The sequence below is a fragment of the Elephas maximus genome, chromosome 6, assembly GCF_024166365.1.
Source record: "Elephas maximus indicus isolate mEleMax1 chromosome 6, mEleMax1 primary haplotype, whole genome shotgun sequence".
Taxonomy (NCBI): domain Eukaryota; kingdom Metazoa; phylum Chordata; class Mammalia; order Proboscidea; family Elephantidae; genus Elephas; species Elephas maximus.
The window spans coordinates 100,473,893-100,489,832 of record NC_064824.1 but is presented as its reverse complement, the minus strand read 5'-3'; the positions used below and the strand labels follow the sequence as shown (position 1 = coordinate 100,489,832).

General features: G+C 43.0%; 1 protein-coding gene across 1 annotated transcript in view; it reads left to right on the top strand.

Moving 5' to 3' along the window:
- MPP4 (MAGUK p55 scaffold protein 4) overlaps window positions 1-15,940 on the top strand; it is a 43,444-nt gene that overhangs the window by 10,068 nt on the left and 17,436 nt on the right. The window contains exons 4-10 of the mRNA XM_049888835.1: window positions 804-884; window positions 3,291-3,422; window positions 4,190-4,271; window positions 6,005-6,090; window positions 7,661-7,732; window positions 8,590-8,786; window positions 13,667-13,731. Coding sequence (XP_049744792.1) covers window positions 804-884; window positions 3,291-3,422; window positions 4,190-4,271; window positions 6,005-6,090; window positions 7,661-7,732; window positions 8,590-8,786; window positions 13,667-13,731 — 715 coding nt within the window. The remainder of the gene's footprint in view (window positions 1-803; window positions 885-3,290; window positions 3,423-4,189; window positions 4,272-6,004; window positions 6,091-7,660; window positions 7,733-8,589; window positions 8,787-13,666; window positions 13,732-15,940) is intronic.

Below are 15,940 nucleotides of genomic sequence, written 5' to 3'. Positions count from 1 at the left end.
TTTCATTCGACTGTATGTAACGGTGCTCTGTTGCTTTAGATTCATGGGGCTGATTAAAGTCTTGAACAGTCTTATGTCCTGTCAGAAAGGAAGTCTACACCTAAACCACAACAAAGAGATCAGAATTAATCTGTTTAGCACTTTTTTTTATTGCAGAAAACATTAAAATTGCTAATGAAATAATAAGCCCTGAAATAGAAATTACTAATCCCATTTTTCAGTTGAAGACTGTAACATGCCATGGGATTAAGCTACCCGAGCTCACTAGGCCCTTTGAACCTGGACCTGGAGAAACTCAGGTTGCCCAACCTGCCCGTAGAGCATTCACATCAGCAAAGAGCTATTTCAGAGCCAGGAGGAGGACAGTGCCTCGGTACATTCGGTATTAGGAAATCATGTTTGTTCTTCCTCTAAGCCTATGATTTGCCAGGACTGGGGCACTGGGGGTGTTAGATCTGTCCCAAATCTTGCATTCTACCTGCTGGTAGGAAAGTTTAGTGAATAAGGAAGGATTCCAGGCCCTGACTTTACACATGAAAAAGAAATCTTCAAAACAGCTTTTATTAGGTCAATGCCACCAAAACCCCTTTCCATCCAGTTGATTCTGACTCATTAGCAACCCTACAGGACAGAGTAAAACTGCCTCCATAGAGTTTCTAAGGAGCAGCTGGTGAATTTGAACTGCTGACCTTTTGGCTAGCAGCCAAGCTCTCAACCACTGCACCACCAGGGCTCCTTGAGGATAACTAGGTGATAATTTTTTTTTTTCTTAATTTCATAATGTGTGTTTTTCCATCAACCAGGTAATGGAACTGTTAGGTGAAACTCCTAATTCCCCTGAGATCCATGAGCTGAGACAAATCCTGCAGGCTTCACACTTTAAGGCAAGTGTTTGCTAAAATAGGCAAGATGTGCCCATTTGGCACACAGACAAGGTTGGAAAGGAGAAATAAACGTGATAGAAATTGTGCTCTTTGAATACATGTTCTATTACTGTTGTTAGTTGCCTCAAGTTAATGCCAACTCATGGCGACCCCATGTGTACATGAGTGTATTGGGTTCCTAGGACTGCTGTGAAAGTACCATACATTGGGTAGTTTACGAGAACAGATACATATTGCCTCACAGATCTGGAGGCTGGGAATCTAAGATCGGGGTGTCGGCTGTGTTAATTCCTTCTGAGGCTTTGAGGAAGAATCTGTCCCTTGTCTCTCTCGTAGCTTCGCTAGCTCTAGGCATTCTTTGGCTTGCAGCTGCAGCATCACATGGCGTCCTTCTTCTGTTTCTTTGTGTCCTCTTTTAGCACAAGGAGTTACTCAGATTGGGTTAGGACCCACCCAACTTTTGTACGAGGAGCCTGGTTGTGCAGTGGTTTAGCACTTGGCTGCTAACTGAAAGGTCAGTGGTTTGAACCCAGCAGCCATTCTGTGGGAGGAAGATGTGGCAGTCTGCTTGCATAAAGATGACAGCCTTGAAAACCCTATGAGGCAGTTCTACCCTGTCCTATAGGGTCACTATGAGTCGGAATCGACTCCACAGCAATGGGTTTGTTCTTTGGTTTAACTTCAGTATAACCTCTGTCATGGATTGAATTGTGTCCCCAAAAAATGCATGTCAACTTGGCTAGGCCATGATTCCCAGTATTGTGTGGTGGTCCTCCATTTTGTGATCTGATGTATTTATTCTATGTGTTGTAAATCCTCACTCCTGTGATGTTGATGACACAGAATTAGAGGCAGTTATGTTAATGAAGCAGGATACAATCTTAAGATTAGGTTGTGTTTTGAGTCAATCTCTTTTGGAATATAAAAGAGCGAATCGAGCAGAAAGGAGAGGGACTTCATACCCCCACGAATATAGTGCCAGGAGCAGAGTGTGTCCTTGGACCCAGGGTCCCTGCCCTGAGAAGCTCCTTGACTAGCGAAGATTGATGACAAGGACCGTCTTCCAGAGCCAACAGACAGAGAAAGCCTTCTCCTGGAGCTGGCACCCTGAAATCAGACTTCTAGCCTACTAGGCTCTGAGAGAATAAATTTCTGTTTGTTAAAGCCATCCACTTGTGGTACTTCTGTTACAGCAGTGCTAGGTAACTAAGATAATCTCATATTAACAGATATCATCTTCAAAAACCTTATTTCTAAACAAAGTCATGTTCACAGGTACCGGGGGTTAAGACTTTAACATATATTTTGGACAGACATGATTCAATCCATAATAATAGGTGACCAACAAAATGCACTCAAAGATGTGGGACTCAGATGTGACTGGCCCAATGTTGTCAGTCAGGCAGTCAACCTGTCATATTTATGAGGAGTCATCCAGTACTTTCCATGGTCCTCTGGTTCCCAAGCAATTGTCCCTCTAAAATTCTAGGGAGCAATCATGGTAGCTTACTTTCCAACTTGAGATTATCTTAAACTTTGAAGAAAATATGTGAAAGAATTTGGAACAAAGTATAATGATGATTAGCTCTATGGGAGGTATATGAAGAACATTTTATTACAGAACAAAAACCTACCTCTTAGTATCTAGAGATTTTAAGATCAATTTATCAACAGATTAGAACTTTAAGAGAATGTCTGCATTTGGAGCAATAGAATTTATGAGTAAAAGAATTTAGATCACAGTGTAGCCCACTGGTTATGAAATATCCTCAACAGCAGAAACTTCCTAGAAAAGTTCCTCTGGGCTCTAAATAAATTCTGTCCACCAAACTCAGGCAGGGCTGAAGAATGACAGCTTCCAGCCCATGCAATCAAAACCTAACAAAGCAGGCATAGAAGGAACTCTTTGATCATACCCTAAACCCGGGCACTACTTTTTCTCATTCTGTTCCACATGGGCCCATGGGTGTTACTGAAAAGTTAAACCAACAAGGTATTTTAATTACTGCCCCTCATTCCACCTTAATTAGGGAAAATATCACAAAAGTTGCTTTGTAGTTCAAGCCCTATAGAAGCATCATGGATTATATGAGTTTCCAAGACACGAGACAGTCATGGAATAATGTATTTTAGCAGCAATGAAAGAACACATTATGTATTGATTAACCTCTCTCTGCCTCGTTGCCTTATCTGTAAAATGGAGATGAGAAATGATCTGCCTCAAGAGTTATTGTGAGATGAAGTGAATTAATCTACATAAAATGCTTAGCACAGTTCCTGGCATGTGCGTGTTGCTGGTGGTGGTGGTAGTTGCTGTGTGTGTGCTACATAGTATTGAGTCACCATCTTCTAGGTGGGTACATCCTGTGTGTGACGTTTGTTCACCTTTTCCTTCTCTGTTCCCAGGCCTTGCTCAGTGCCCATGACACTGTGGCTCAGAAAGATTTTGAACCCCTGCTCCCCCCTCTGCCAGACACTATCCCTGAAAGTGAGGAAGCAATGAGGATTGTTTGCTTGGTAAAAAATCAACAGCCCCTGGTAAGGAAATCATTTTATCTTTTCATTGGAATTATACCAGCGTTAATTGTGAACCAAGTTATCTCCAGTATCTGGTATTCTTGTCTATGGTCACACATATAGTTTGAGGCACTCAGAAAATGTGAGATGAACTCATGATAAGAGTGGCTACAAACTTAACAATGAACGATTCTTGCTTGTACTTTTAAACTTATTACACGTTCTAATGCTTTCACTGAGAAAACATTTCTGTTCGGTGTTTTTCTTTTTTGAAAGAACTGTAAGAAATAAGACGTATATATTTTATTTACTTATTTGACCCTCTGATGTGCATATACATTTCACTCAATCCCAATGTATTTGCTTTTTTCTCTTCTATTAATGGGAAGGAAACCCTGGTGGCGTAGTGGTTAAATGCTATGGCTGCTAACCAAAGGGTCAGCAGTTCGAATCTACCAGTGCTCCTTGTAAGCTCTATGGGGCAGTTCTACTCTGTCCTATAGGGTCGCTATGAGTTGGAATCAACTCAACGGCACTGGGTTTTTTTTTTTTTTTTATTAATGGGAAGCGAAGTCAGGTATTGATTTTCTAAGAATAGTTCCTCTGATTATGTTGTAATTGTGAGAACTTTTTTATCTTTGGCAAGACCTAACTATATTCTTTTTTGTCTATGTGGTTGGATAGAGGCCTCAGGAGGCCAAGGTTGAATGGCCTTTCGTTTTTGACAACATGGTATGATTGGAAGTCATCAGGGCACTGTGTGGAATTCCATTGTTTTCTCTCTTTAGGGAGCCACCATCAAGCGCCATGAGATGACAGGAGACATCCTGGTGGCCAGGATCATCCACGGTGGGCTGGCTGAGAGGAGTGGTAAGCTGGAGCAGCAGGGTACAACAGTGACCAGAAAATAGGAAACCCTCGATTGTTTAGTCTTCTTTTCAGGGGAACCTCTCTTTTCTAACTAAGGTCTGGGTTTTAATAAGTCCCATTGCTTGGTTAAGACAATGAAGAGGAAGAAACAAATATTCCAGAGAAATCTTACTCCCTTTCTTCAAGTCCCTGTCATCCTAGGCACCACATTAATGTTCTCTCAATTTACATCCTCATGGCAATCTAACAAAGTAAGTATTATCATGCCATTTTATGGATGAGGAAACTGAGGCTCAAGAGGTTAAGTAACTAACTTGCCCAAGGCTACACAGCTAGAGCCAGAACTCAAGCCCAGGTCTGCCTGACCCTGTCCTCCCAACAATCCCCTCTTTACTTGGTACTTCTGCTTCAGAAGAGCATGGCTCTTCTCCATTTTGAAATGCCTTTGCCTGCTCTTCCTACCAGTCAATGAAATTTTCTTCCTTTCACTGATATGTTTCTGAAATGAGTGATTCTATACCTGCTGCCCCGTTCTCACTAAACCACAGCCCTTGAGGCCTGGCACATGGTTTATACCCCAATATTCTAATGGTAATTACCCCAGGGATTTCCCAGTTGCTAAGTCTATTGGCCAGTCCTCAGTTTTATTTTTATCTGTCTACCACGTTTGATGATGTTGACCACACTCTTCTTGCAGTTTTCAACACCTTTGATTTCTGTTCCCTGAACATCCTCCTTCTTGTCTCATCTCTCTTACAGCTCCACTGTTTTATGTCATATTTCTCAAGAAGTAGTCCATACTCCCAGATTTGTCTACATTTTCTCTACATTTAGAGAATCCCTTCCTTCCCCTCCTACACTTATTTACTCATGACTATGACATCTTTGGAAGCCCTGGTGGCATAGTGGTTAAGTGCTACGGCTGCTACCCAAGAGGTTGGCAGTTCGAATCTGCCAGGTGCTCCTTGGAAACTCTATGGGGTAGTTCTACTCTGTCCAGTAGGATCGCTATGAGTCAGAATTGACTCGACGGCAGTGGGTTTGGTTTTTTGGGTTTTATGACATCTTTATTTTTAGTACTATCTTTTTACCAGTTGTCAGTTCCATTTTATAACAACAGATTAAAAACCAAACCCACTGCCGTCAAGTCGATTTTGACTCATAGCGACCCTATAGGACAGAGTAGAACTGCCCCATAGGGTTACCAAGGCTAAATCTTTATGGAAGCAGACTGCCACATCTTTCTCCCATGGCTGGTGGGTTCAAACCACCAAACTTTTGGTTAGCAGCTGACCACTTTAACCACTGCATCACCAGAGCTCCTTAACATCAGATTAGCCAACATAAAAGTATTGCCATTAATTAATACCAAGTGTTGGTGAAGAGGAAACCCTGGTGGCGTAGCGGTTAAGTGCTACGGCTGCTAACCAAAGGGTCAGCAGTTCGAATCCACCAGTCGCTCCTTGGAAACTCTGTGGGGCAGTTCTACTCTGTCCTATTGGGTCGCTATGAGTCGGAATTGCCTCGACTGCACTGGGTTTGGTTTTGGTTTGGTTGGTGAAAAGGTGGAAGATAGAACTCTCATGTACTTCTGGTTATTCTTTCATAATAAATTAAAAAAATTTAGAGCATGCTTGGGTTAGTGAGTTTGTTAAAAAGCCACTGGGAAAGCTACTTCTAGATTTCACCTGTTTCTCTGTATCCTTCTTTGTTTTGTGTTCATGTTTGCCTAGGGCTGTTATATGCTGGAGACAAACTGGTGGAAGTAAATGGAGTTTCAGTTGAGGGACTGGACCCTGAGCAAGTGATCCATATTCTGGTAACTGCCTCCTCTTTGCCTTTTTGTTCATGACTTAGTCAAAGGCAAAGGTTGAATTGGGGCCATCAAGCCCAGAGTGTGTACACTGTAATGGAGAGAGACTGGGATGCCTCTTGTCACATCCTCTCTCCAGGTCCTAGGATCTCCCCTCCCTCACCCGCTCCCATGGTAGTTCTGGTCCTGCTGGGAGGCTTCCTTCCCCAAGTTGCTCCTTCAGCCCCAGGAAGAGTGCCAGCACGCCCCCCCCCGCCAGGTCAGGCCCCCTCATCATCTGTGTTGCTCCATTAGAAATGAAGCATGGAGTGGGCGAAGGGAGACATCGTGGGAGAACCTGAGGAAACCACACCTCTCCATTTGCTGTTGAGTTGACTCTGACTCACGGCAACCCCATGTGTATCAGAGTAGAACTGTACTTCATAGGGTTTTCAATGGCTGATTTTTTTGAAGTAGACACCAGGCCTGTCTTCCAAGACACCTTTGGGTAGACTCAAACCTCCAAGCTTTTGGTTAGCATCCAAGCACGTTAACCATTTGCACCACCCAGGGACTCAAAACCACACCTTACTCTTCTAACATTTTTATACAACTGAAACCTGCTTAACATTCTCCTTGAGAGCAGGTTTTAGGGAGGAAATGAGTCACCAGAGGGTAGCATAGGGGAAGGGGGAGGTCCTTGCTAGCCTTGCCACTGCCCTTTGGTGACTGAGCTGGAGATTTATAAGCTGGCTATATGGGCCTTTGGTCTTTTAGGTCCTCATTCCACCCCTCCAACCACTCCCTGAATCACAGTTCAGCCGCCAAGAGTCATAGTTGCATGGCTCTGCCCATCTCTTCGCAATGCACACCCCAAGTGTGGGGCCTGATTTTGGCTACTATATATAAATATAGATGAGTGGCTCTCAAACTGGGTTCCTGGGGGAACTCTAGGTTTTCACAGGGGTGAAACTGAGGTGAGGGGTGGTACTATAAGGAGTATACAAAGCACCTAAATATTTTACAAACCACTGCTACAAGATTCTGCATGGTATACAAGGTGCTGCAAAGGAAGCTTAAAGTACTGTAAATCCCAGACACGAATGCCTCCACCTTGGGCCTTCTGGCGTTGCTAGGACAGTGGGATTATGAACTTCTTAAAAGTGAGAACTGGGTCTTGTCAACCTGTGGGCCTCCAGTGCCTGTCACACGGCTTGGTGCATAAATAGGTATTCAAGGAATGCTTACTGAGTGAGGGTGGGAGGAGTGAATGTCAGACAGAGACCTCATCTCCACCCCAGGGCCTGTGAGAAGAAGGCAATGCCTGAGTGGGGTGTTCCTTGTAGCAACAAGATGGAGGATCTCTAAGAGAGGCCAGGGTTTAAGTAGACCTGTGGCCCTGGCACCACAGCAGGGCAGAAATGGAACTAAGCTGCTTTCTAGTCCCTACTTCTGGGTGGCGATGTGTCGCTGTTGAACTGTGAGAGTACCTCTGGGGGATGTCACTGTTAGACCTGGACCCATTCAGTTGCAACTCCATCTGCTGAGCCCCAGTAACTTGGCAATTTATCATGTCTCCTCCTTTGACATTTTCTAGGCCATGTCTCGTGGCACAATCATGTTCAAGGTGGTTCCAGTTTCTGATCCTCCTGTTAATAGCCAGAAGATGGTAAGAATTTACTAAGACTTTTTTCATAGTCACACAGAGTAAATTCCCCAAACAACAATGATGGTGTTGTTATTAGTTGTTGTCAAGTTGATTCCGACTGATGGTGAGCCCATGTGTTATAGAGTAGAACTGCTCTATATTGTTTTCTTTGCTCTAATCTTAATGGAAACAGAGCACCAGGGCTTTTCTTCTATAGTACTGCTGGGTGGGTTCAAACTGCCAACCTTTAAGTTAGCAGTCGAGTACAAACCATTTGCGCCACCTAGGGACCTTCTAAATGACAGTAATAGTAACTGGCTAAATACTATCTGTCATGGTACTCTGGAGCCCTGGTGGCATAGTGATTAAGAGCTTGGCTGCTAACCAGAAGGTTGGCAGTTTGAATCTACCAGCCACTTCTTGAAAACCCTACAGGGCAGTTCTACTCTGTCCTCTAGGGCCACTATGAGTCAGAGTCCACTCAATGGCAATGAGTTTTTTGTTTTGTTTTGTTTTAAATCATGGTACTATCCTCTATAATGTGTTGAACACTTTCTCAATATTGTATTGTATAATTTGTTCAATGCTGATGACATGAGAGGCAAAATGAGTAAATGAATATGATAAAAAGGGATGGGGGTACCAGAAAGCCAAGCAGCAGCATCAAAACAATGAAAATTTGACAAATTTTTCTCGGAGCTGAGAGATTCTATTACCAAAGTCACTTTTTTTTCATATCCTTTAGACTAGTTCAGAGGCATGTTCTCTTTTTCAGGAAAGATAGGAACAGTGGGTGGAAGAGTGGGAGAAATGGGTGTAAGTCTTGCCAGCCAGTGGACAAGCATACTCTGATGGCACCATTATACACCTGCTGTCAGGTATACGTTCGTGCCATGACCGAGTATTGGCCCCAGGAGGATCCTGCCATCCCCTGTGTGGATGCCGGGTTGCCTTTCCGGAAGGGAGACATCCTCCAGATTGTGGACCAGAATGATGCCCTCTGGTGGCAGGCCCGGAGACTCTCAGACCTTGGTACCTGTGCTGGACTAATCCCTTCTAATCACCTTCTGAAGAGGTAAGAAAAGTTATCACTCTTAGACTCATGACTGGGCCATAAGGAAATGTTTTTCTCAGGTATTTGTTGTTGCAGCTAAGATGAAGTATAAAGGGACAAACAGACAAACACACACACACTGGCTTACAAATCCCAATGTCAACTTGTGAATGTGCTCTAAGGATCTTAACCAGAAGAGTCATACCAGCTAGGAAAGAGAGAAAACAACTTGGGAAACTAAATTACATTTTTAAAAGTAACTTTAACTCCTTCTATTAACCTTTCAAGGCTGATTAGACATCTCAGTTACTTAATCTCAACCCACCACCCTCACCTTGTGCTACTGAGGTTTGATGAGATCACCACGCACGTGTGTGTAGAGAGAAAGGAAAAGAGGTCTAAGGCTCAGCCAATGTTAAGAGATCAAGAAGAGAAAGAACTAGCAAAGAAGATTGAGAAGGAATGACCCAGGAGGCTGGATGGAAATCAAGACAGTACAGTGTCTTGATCCACTGTATCAACTGCTGCTTATAGGACTGAGAACTGACCCTTGGATTTAGCAATATAGTGGTCATTGGTGATCCTGATAAAAGCAACTTCAGTGGCAAGTTGGAGCCAAAATCCTTATTAGAGTGGAAGAAAGAAATTGACAATGACCATGGAAAACTCTGATAAGTTTTGGTATAAAGAAGGGCACAGCAGTGGGGAAATAGAGGGAAAAGTGGAGTGGTGTGAGATAATTTTTTTAGATGGAATAAATAACACTGGTGGGAATAATCAAGTTGAGAGGGAATTTTTTATGTAGGAAAAAGAAGTGCTGTTGCTGATGTCCTTGAGCAGGCAGGAAGAGACGTGATCTAGTGTACCAGTAGAGGGGTTGGTTTTATATAGGAGCATAAACAGTTCATCCATAGTAATAATAAGGGGGCAGGGCAGAGGAAGAGCATGTGGGCACAGTTGAGGGTGGATGATATGGTAGGAGCTTGTGAAGTTCTCTTCCAACTGCTATTATTTTCTCAGTGAAATAAGGCCTATCATAAGCTGAAAGTAAGGGTGGAGAAGGAGGTTTCAGAAGGAAAGAGGCAAACGTTTGAAAAGTTTCTACAAGAGCTGGAGAGTAAATGCATAGGGTACATATAGTTTGATTGGCATTATGGGCCCACTTAAGGCTAAGCCCCAAACCAAACCCGTTGCTGCTGAGTCAATTCTGACTCAAAGCGACCCTACAGGACAGAGTAGAACCGCCCCATAGAGTTTCCAAGGAGTGGCTGGTGGATTTGAACTGCTGATCTTTTGGTTAGCAGCCAACTTCTTAACCACTAAGAAAAGCTCTTAACCATTAGGCCACCAAGGCTCCCACTTAAAGGTCATGAATTTGAAGTGATTCTTGTCAGTATCCAGAGGTACAGGTCCAGATTAGACAGAGAATTAGATTTAACAGTAAATCAAGACAGGGCCAAGGGAGTGAGTTTAATGGTAGTCCGTGGAACTTCAGCTGTTCAGAAAGGAGAGAGGAAATGAAGAGGATGAGGGTCAATGAAAAGGAAGTGAGATCAATGAGTTAGTAAGATCAATACTTTATTATTGGTTACTAATTAAGGGGTTAGAAAGATAGGAGGTATTGGTTAGAGAAAAGGATGCTGGAAATTGAAATTAGGGAGAGATTGCAACTATCAGTAACGAAAAGGTCTGGAGTATAACAATGGGAGGGAGTAGATGACATAGGACAAGGGAAAGGTCATTGGAAGAGAGGAGGTCAAGGAACTGAGAAGCCAGGATGCTGGAAGAGATATTTATGTCACTAATAAAATTCACCAAGAATTATGACAGACTAGCAATGGAGCCCTGGTGGCACAGTGGCTAAGAGCTCAGTTGCTAACCAAAAGGTTGGCAGTTAGAATCCCAGCTGCTCCTTGGAAACTCTATGTGGCAGTTCTATTCTGCCCTATAGGGTAGCTATCAGTAGGAATCGACACAAAGCTGACTTTAGAACAGTGGGTTTGGTTTGGTTTGCTAGTGTTGGAGAGTGTGGTAATGAGCAGGAAATGGCTACCAGAGTAGCCAAGTAGGGGGATGACAGTCAAAGCTGGGGGGCTTCTAAGGAGGAAAGACAATGGTCTAGAAGTGGCCCAAGTCAATGCTTGCCCATCTCCAGGCCCAGTGGAATGAGGGTCATGCACAGGGGGGGTACTGGGGCTGACTAACAAAGCCAGTTGTCTCTTCCCACATTCATGTTTAGTGAAGTCAGGATGGTAGCTTGGAATCAGCCTCAAGACAATATTTACACTACAGAAATTGGAAGAATCTAAAAAAATCAGGGTTCCTCCCAGCCCTAGGGTTCCTCCCAGCTCCAGGGTTCCTCCTAAACCCAGGGTTCCTCCCAAAACCCCCAGGGCTGGGGAGTAGGAGAGGAAACATCCACTTCTTGAAGTTTAGGGGAAGCAGTGACCTCAGGGAGAGCTAGGTTTCAGTTAGAGAAAAGAAGAGGCTGAGGTATAAGAGATTTTGCCAAAGATTTACTGTGAGTCCTGAGAGTGTGTGGAAGGGTTTCAGGCAGGGGTGGGTGGTTGGCAGAGCCTTATGGGGGATTAGCATGCAGAGATAAATGATGACCTGAGCTCTGGGGACGTCCACAGGGATAAAGGCCTAATGAGATTGGCCTCATGTTTTCAGGGCAGAAAGTGGTGATGAGGCTTGGGTAGGGGTCTTGCCAGGAACGCACAGAAATTATAGGTTTATTCGAGTAGTATACAAATAAAGGACAATGGAAAGAACAGACATTTGTGTTGCTTTTAGTAATTGCATGTGAAAATGTAATATGAAAATAAGAACTTAACCAATTTATTCAAAAGCAATAATCAGTAGCTGATTTTATTTGTTTTTATCCTGAGTTTACTTTTTTTTTTTTCTTTCTGTTGAGCAGTCTTTGCTGCTATGCGATGGCATTATTTTATTCTTCAGAAAAGCTTTCAGGGCAGCTGCCCAACTTGATGTGCTATTAACCTCTTGGACCTCCCTGACAGGGTGGTCCAGGCCACTGGAGGCCTGAGGAGGAGGTAATGAGTGTTCAAAGCACTCTAGGTGGCAGGGGGTGTGTGCTGGGAAGGGGTGATTACAGCCCACAGAGAATAAGCAGAGTCCCCACAAGTGTCTTATGAGGGGACAGAACCAGAACAGGCCCTTCAAGCCTTCCTGATTCTCATTCAGAAAACCAGGAAGCCCCTTGATGAACCAGAGGAGAGTGTTAAAACTAAATCCATCGCCACATCTTCTCAAGAGGTCTGCCCAGCAGAATATAGGCTTATGTGGCTTTTGAGAAGTCACTTAATCTCTCAGAGCCTCAGTAAATGAGGTCCATAGATCTACAAACAATTTACCTCTTTCCCATCTCACCTGGCTAGGACTCAAGGAACTAGATTCCAGTCCTGCATATGCTGTGAATTAAAGTGCCTTAATTATGCAGAGAACATTTCTGGAAAAATGCACACAAACCTGGGAAGGTGGAATGAAGAAAGGCTTACTTTTTTATATTGTTGGAAATTTACTATGTGCATATGTTACCTCTTTAAAAAATTAATGAATCTGAATGTCTTACATGTCTGTGCTAATTGAGTTTATAGTGAGGTTTTACATATCATTTAGTCCTCATAATTCCTGCAACACACAGTATGTTCTAGATGGTTTTACAAATGAAGAATTAAGATTCACAGGTTAGGAGATTTGTCCAAGATCCTAAGAAAGGGAGGTAAGACTGGAGCCCAGATCTTTTAAATCCCAGTCTAACCCTTATTCGACTATACTATAGGTGTCTTTTGCTGCTAACTGATCAACCTGGACCACAAAACTCCTTGACCTCCTGGCATCTCTATTTCCTCCTTTCTAAAGTAAGAAGGATGAACTAAATTGGCTCTTCTCAAACTGTAGTTTGAGTAAGAATCACATGGGGAGTTTGTTTAAAAAATCAGATGCCCTGGCCTTATCTCCAGATAACCTGATTGAGTAGATCTGAGAAGCCCAGGAACCTGCATTTTTAACAAACACCAAAGGGACATGCCGAAGTTTTAGAAAGACTCAACTTGATTTGTACTTTTCAAACTTTCATGTGCATATGACTTATCTGGGGATCTTGTTAAAATGGAAACTGTAATTTGGAAGGCCTGGGGTAGGAGCCTGAGATTCTGCATTTCTAACAAGCTCCCAGGTGAAGCTGATGCTGCTGGTCCAGAAATTTCACTTTGAATAGCAAAGAATGAGATGATCTTCAAGGTTGTCTGTTGCTCTAAACTTTATAGTGTTGAATAAGGGAGAGAAGAACAACTTTTCTTAGAAAGTTGTTTTGGGTTAGATGAGGAAAAGATGACCAGCTCAAAGCTCAAAGAACTTGTGAGGGTGGGGGTGGAGGTGGGGGGCTACGCAGGGGAGGAAGACCAAGTCAATAGAGGTTTCAGTTGCCAAGAAAAGGTGAGGCCTTGTCCTGAACCCTGGGGGTGGTTCTGGAGATCAAGGAAGAAGCAGAGTCATCTAAAAGAACTGTTGAGAACATCCAACTGTCTGGGAGGGAAACTGGAACTCAACATGCTATGACAATTCTAATGAGACTGGATGAGAGGAGATGACATCCTGAAGAGGCAAGTATCAAGGGTAATTCACTGATGCTTTGTGGTATGTGAACTCAGGGTCATGGGCCAGATTTTCACTCTAAGCCTGCATAGCTCTGAAAAGATCTTGTAGGGCAGAAAAGTGGTAAGAATGGCTATGTAATTAAAGAATGTGTTCAGAGAAGAAATCACCTTTTCACTCGGGTGGAGGCAGCAAAATGCTAGGAGACGTTCTCTTTGTGGTTGTCCTGGGTCTCTTTCCTCCGATTGATTTTTTATTTATTTATTTTTCTTTTTGCATAGAAAGCAACGAGAATTCTGGTGGTCTCAGCCTTACCAGCCCCATTCTTGCCTCAAATCAACTATATGTGAGTTTGCTGATTCTGCAATCCCAGCATGTGCATCATGGGATGCCTGTCAGTCTCTCCCAGGGCTGACTTCCTACACAAGATACAGTCTCTAAATGTCTCCACTGCCTCAAATAACATCGCTGGCAGCCATGTGAAAACCTACCACAGACATTCATTCCTTTGGATTTAGAAATGTTTTCAGTTTATGAAAATGCAAATATTCTTGTGTCGATGACATCTTAAGTCATCCCTCCCCAATCTGAAGTGCTCAGAGACCTCTGCAGCTAGAATATATATTATACATGTACTGGCAGCAAGTAGGCATAGCCACACACAAACCTTAAATTAGCTTCTATCAATTTAGAAGGGCTAAATTTCACAACGTTCAGAAGCTCTGATTGACAGTTGTGTGTGCCTTTGATGAATAAATATGGGACAGAATTATTACTTAATAAATGGAGCTTCTTTGCTAGATTGTACTATCCAAAGAGAGTGTGGGAATGGTTAGTAAGGGGATCCATTGTGGGAAATGCTTGTGAATAATCTACTGCCCTAACAGGTGTTGGCCAATGGGAGCCAGATGAGTAAGGCATTTCAGAAATGGTGCCCAGGCAGCCCCTGGAAAGGAGTTAAGGAAGTAGATGGCAAGCCAGGAGAGGGTCAGAGAGAAGAGACTAGAAGGGCACTAGAGACAACAATACCAATGTCACAGATTTGCCTATGGCAAGCTCTCATCCACTTTATTATTTCTCACTTCTCTGAGCTGAGAATTTTTTTTTCCTTTACTTTCCCATTGGAAAGATATGTTGACAGTATCAAGACATTTTTGAAGGAAGAAAACACTCATAATTTCTTCATACTGACAGTATTGTCATGGGTAACTGGATACATATTTTACATAGTTATAATAATAGCAATACATCAACAAGGAACTGCCAGAAGTTCAAGCCAGATTCAGAAGAAGACATAGAATGAGGGATATCATTGCTGATGCCAGACGGATCCTGGCTGAAAGCAGAGAATACCAGAAAGATGTTTACTTGTGTTTTATTGACTATGCAAAGGCATTCAATTGTGTGGATCACACCAAATTATGGATAACATTGTGAAGAATTGGACTCCAGAACACTTAACTGTGCTTATGAGGAACCTGTACATAGATCAAGAGGTAGCTGTTCAAACAGAGCAAGGGGATACTCTGTGGTTAAAAGTCAGGAAAGGTATGCAACAAGCTTCCATCCTTTCACCATACTTATTTGATCTGTATGCTGAGCAAATAATCCAAGAAACTGAATTATATGAAGAAGAATGGGGCATCAGGATTGGTGGAAGACACAACCCTGCTTGCTGAAAGTGAAGAGAACTTGAAGCACTTACTGATTATCTTAGGCTGGGTTCTCGAGAGAAGCAAAACCAGTAAAGAGTATAAATATATATAGAGAGATTTATATCAAGGAAATGGCTCACGGGGTTGTAGAGGCTGTAATGTCCCAAGTCCGTGGGTTAGGACAGAGGCTTCTCCTGATTCATGTAGCCACAGGGGCTGGAAAACCCCAGGTCAGCAGGTCAGAGAGCAGGGCTCTTGCTCACAAGCTGTGAAGATCAACAAATCCCAAGATCAGCAGGCAAGGCTGAAGGTAAGCTGCTAGCTCAAGTCCCAAGAACTAGAGGTCAGATGAACAGGAGGCAGTTGCAGGATCCAGAAAGAGCAAAAGCCCCTGAGCCCTGTCCAAACGTCCACGCACACTCAATGTTAGCCACACGCCCAAGGAAACTCCCCTTCAACCGACTGGCTGCTCACAGCAGATCCCATCATGGAGGTAATCACATATCAGATCTCACCAGGGAAGTGACCACAACATCACATGACCTCTAAAACATTGAGAATCGTGGCCCAGCCAAATTGACATACAATCTTAACAATCACACTGATGAAGATCAAAGGCTACATCCTTCAGTATGGATTACATTTCAACATAAAAGAAAACAAAAATCCTTACAACTGGATCAATAAGCAACATCACGATAAATGGAGAAAAGATTAAAGTTGTCAAGGATTTCATTTTACATGGCTCCACAATCAATGCCCATGGAAGCAGCAGTCAAAAAATCAAACAGCATATTGCATTGGGCAAATCTGCAGCAAAAGACCTCTCTAAAGTGTTAAAAAATCAAAGATGTCCCTTCCTTGTTTAATCTCTTTTATTTTATTATTATTTTGGGGGGG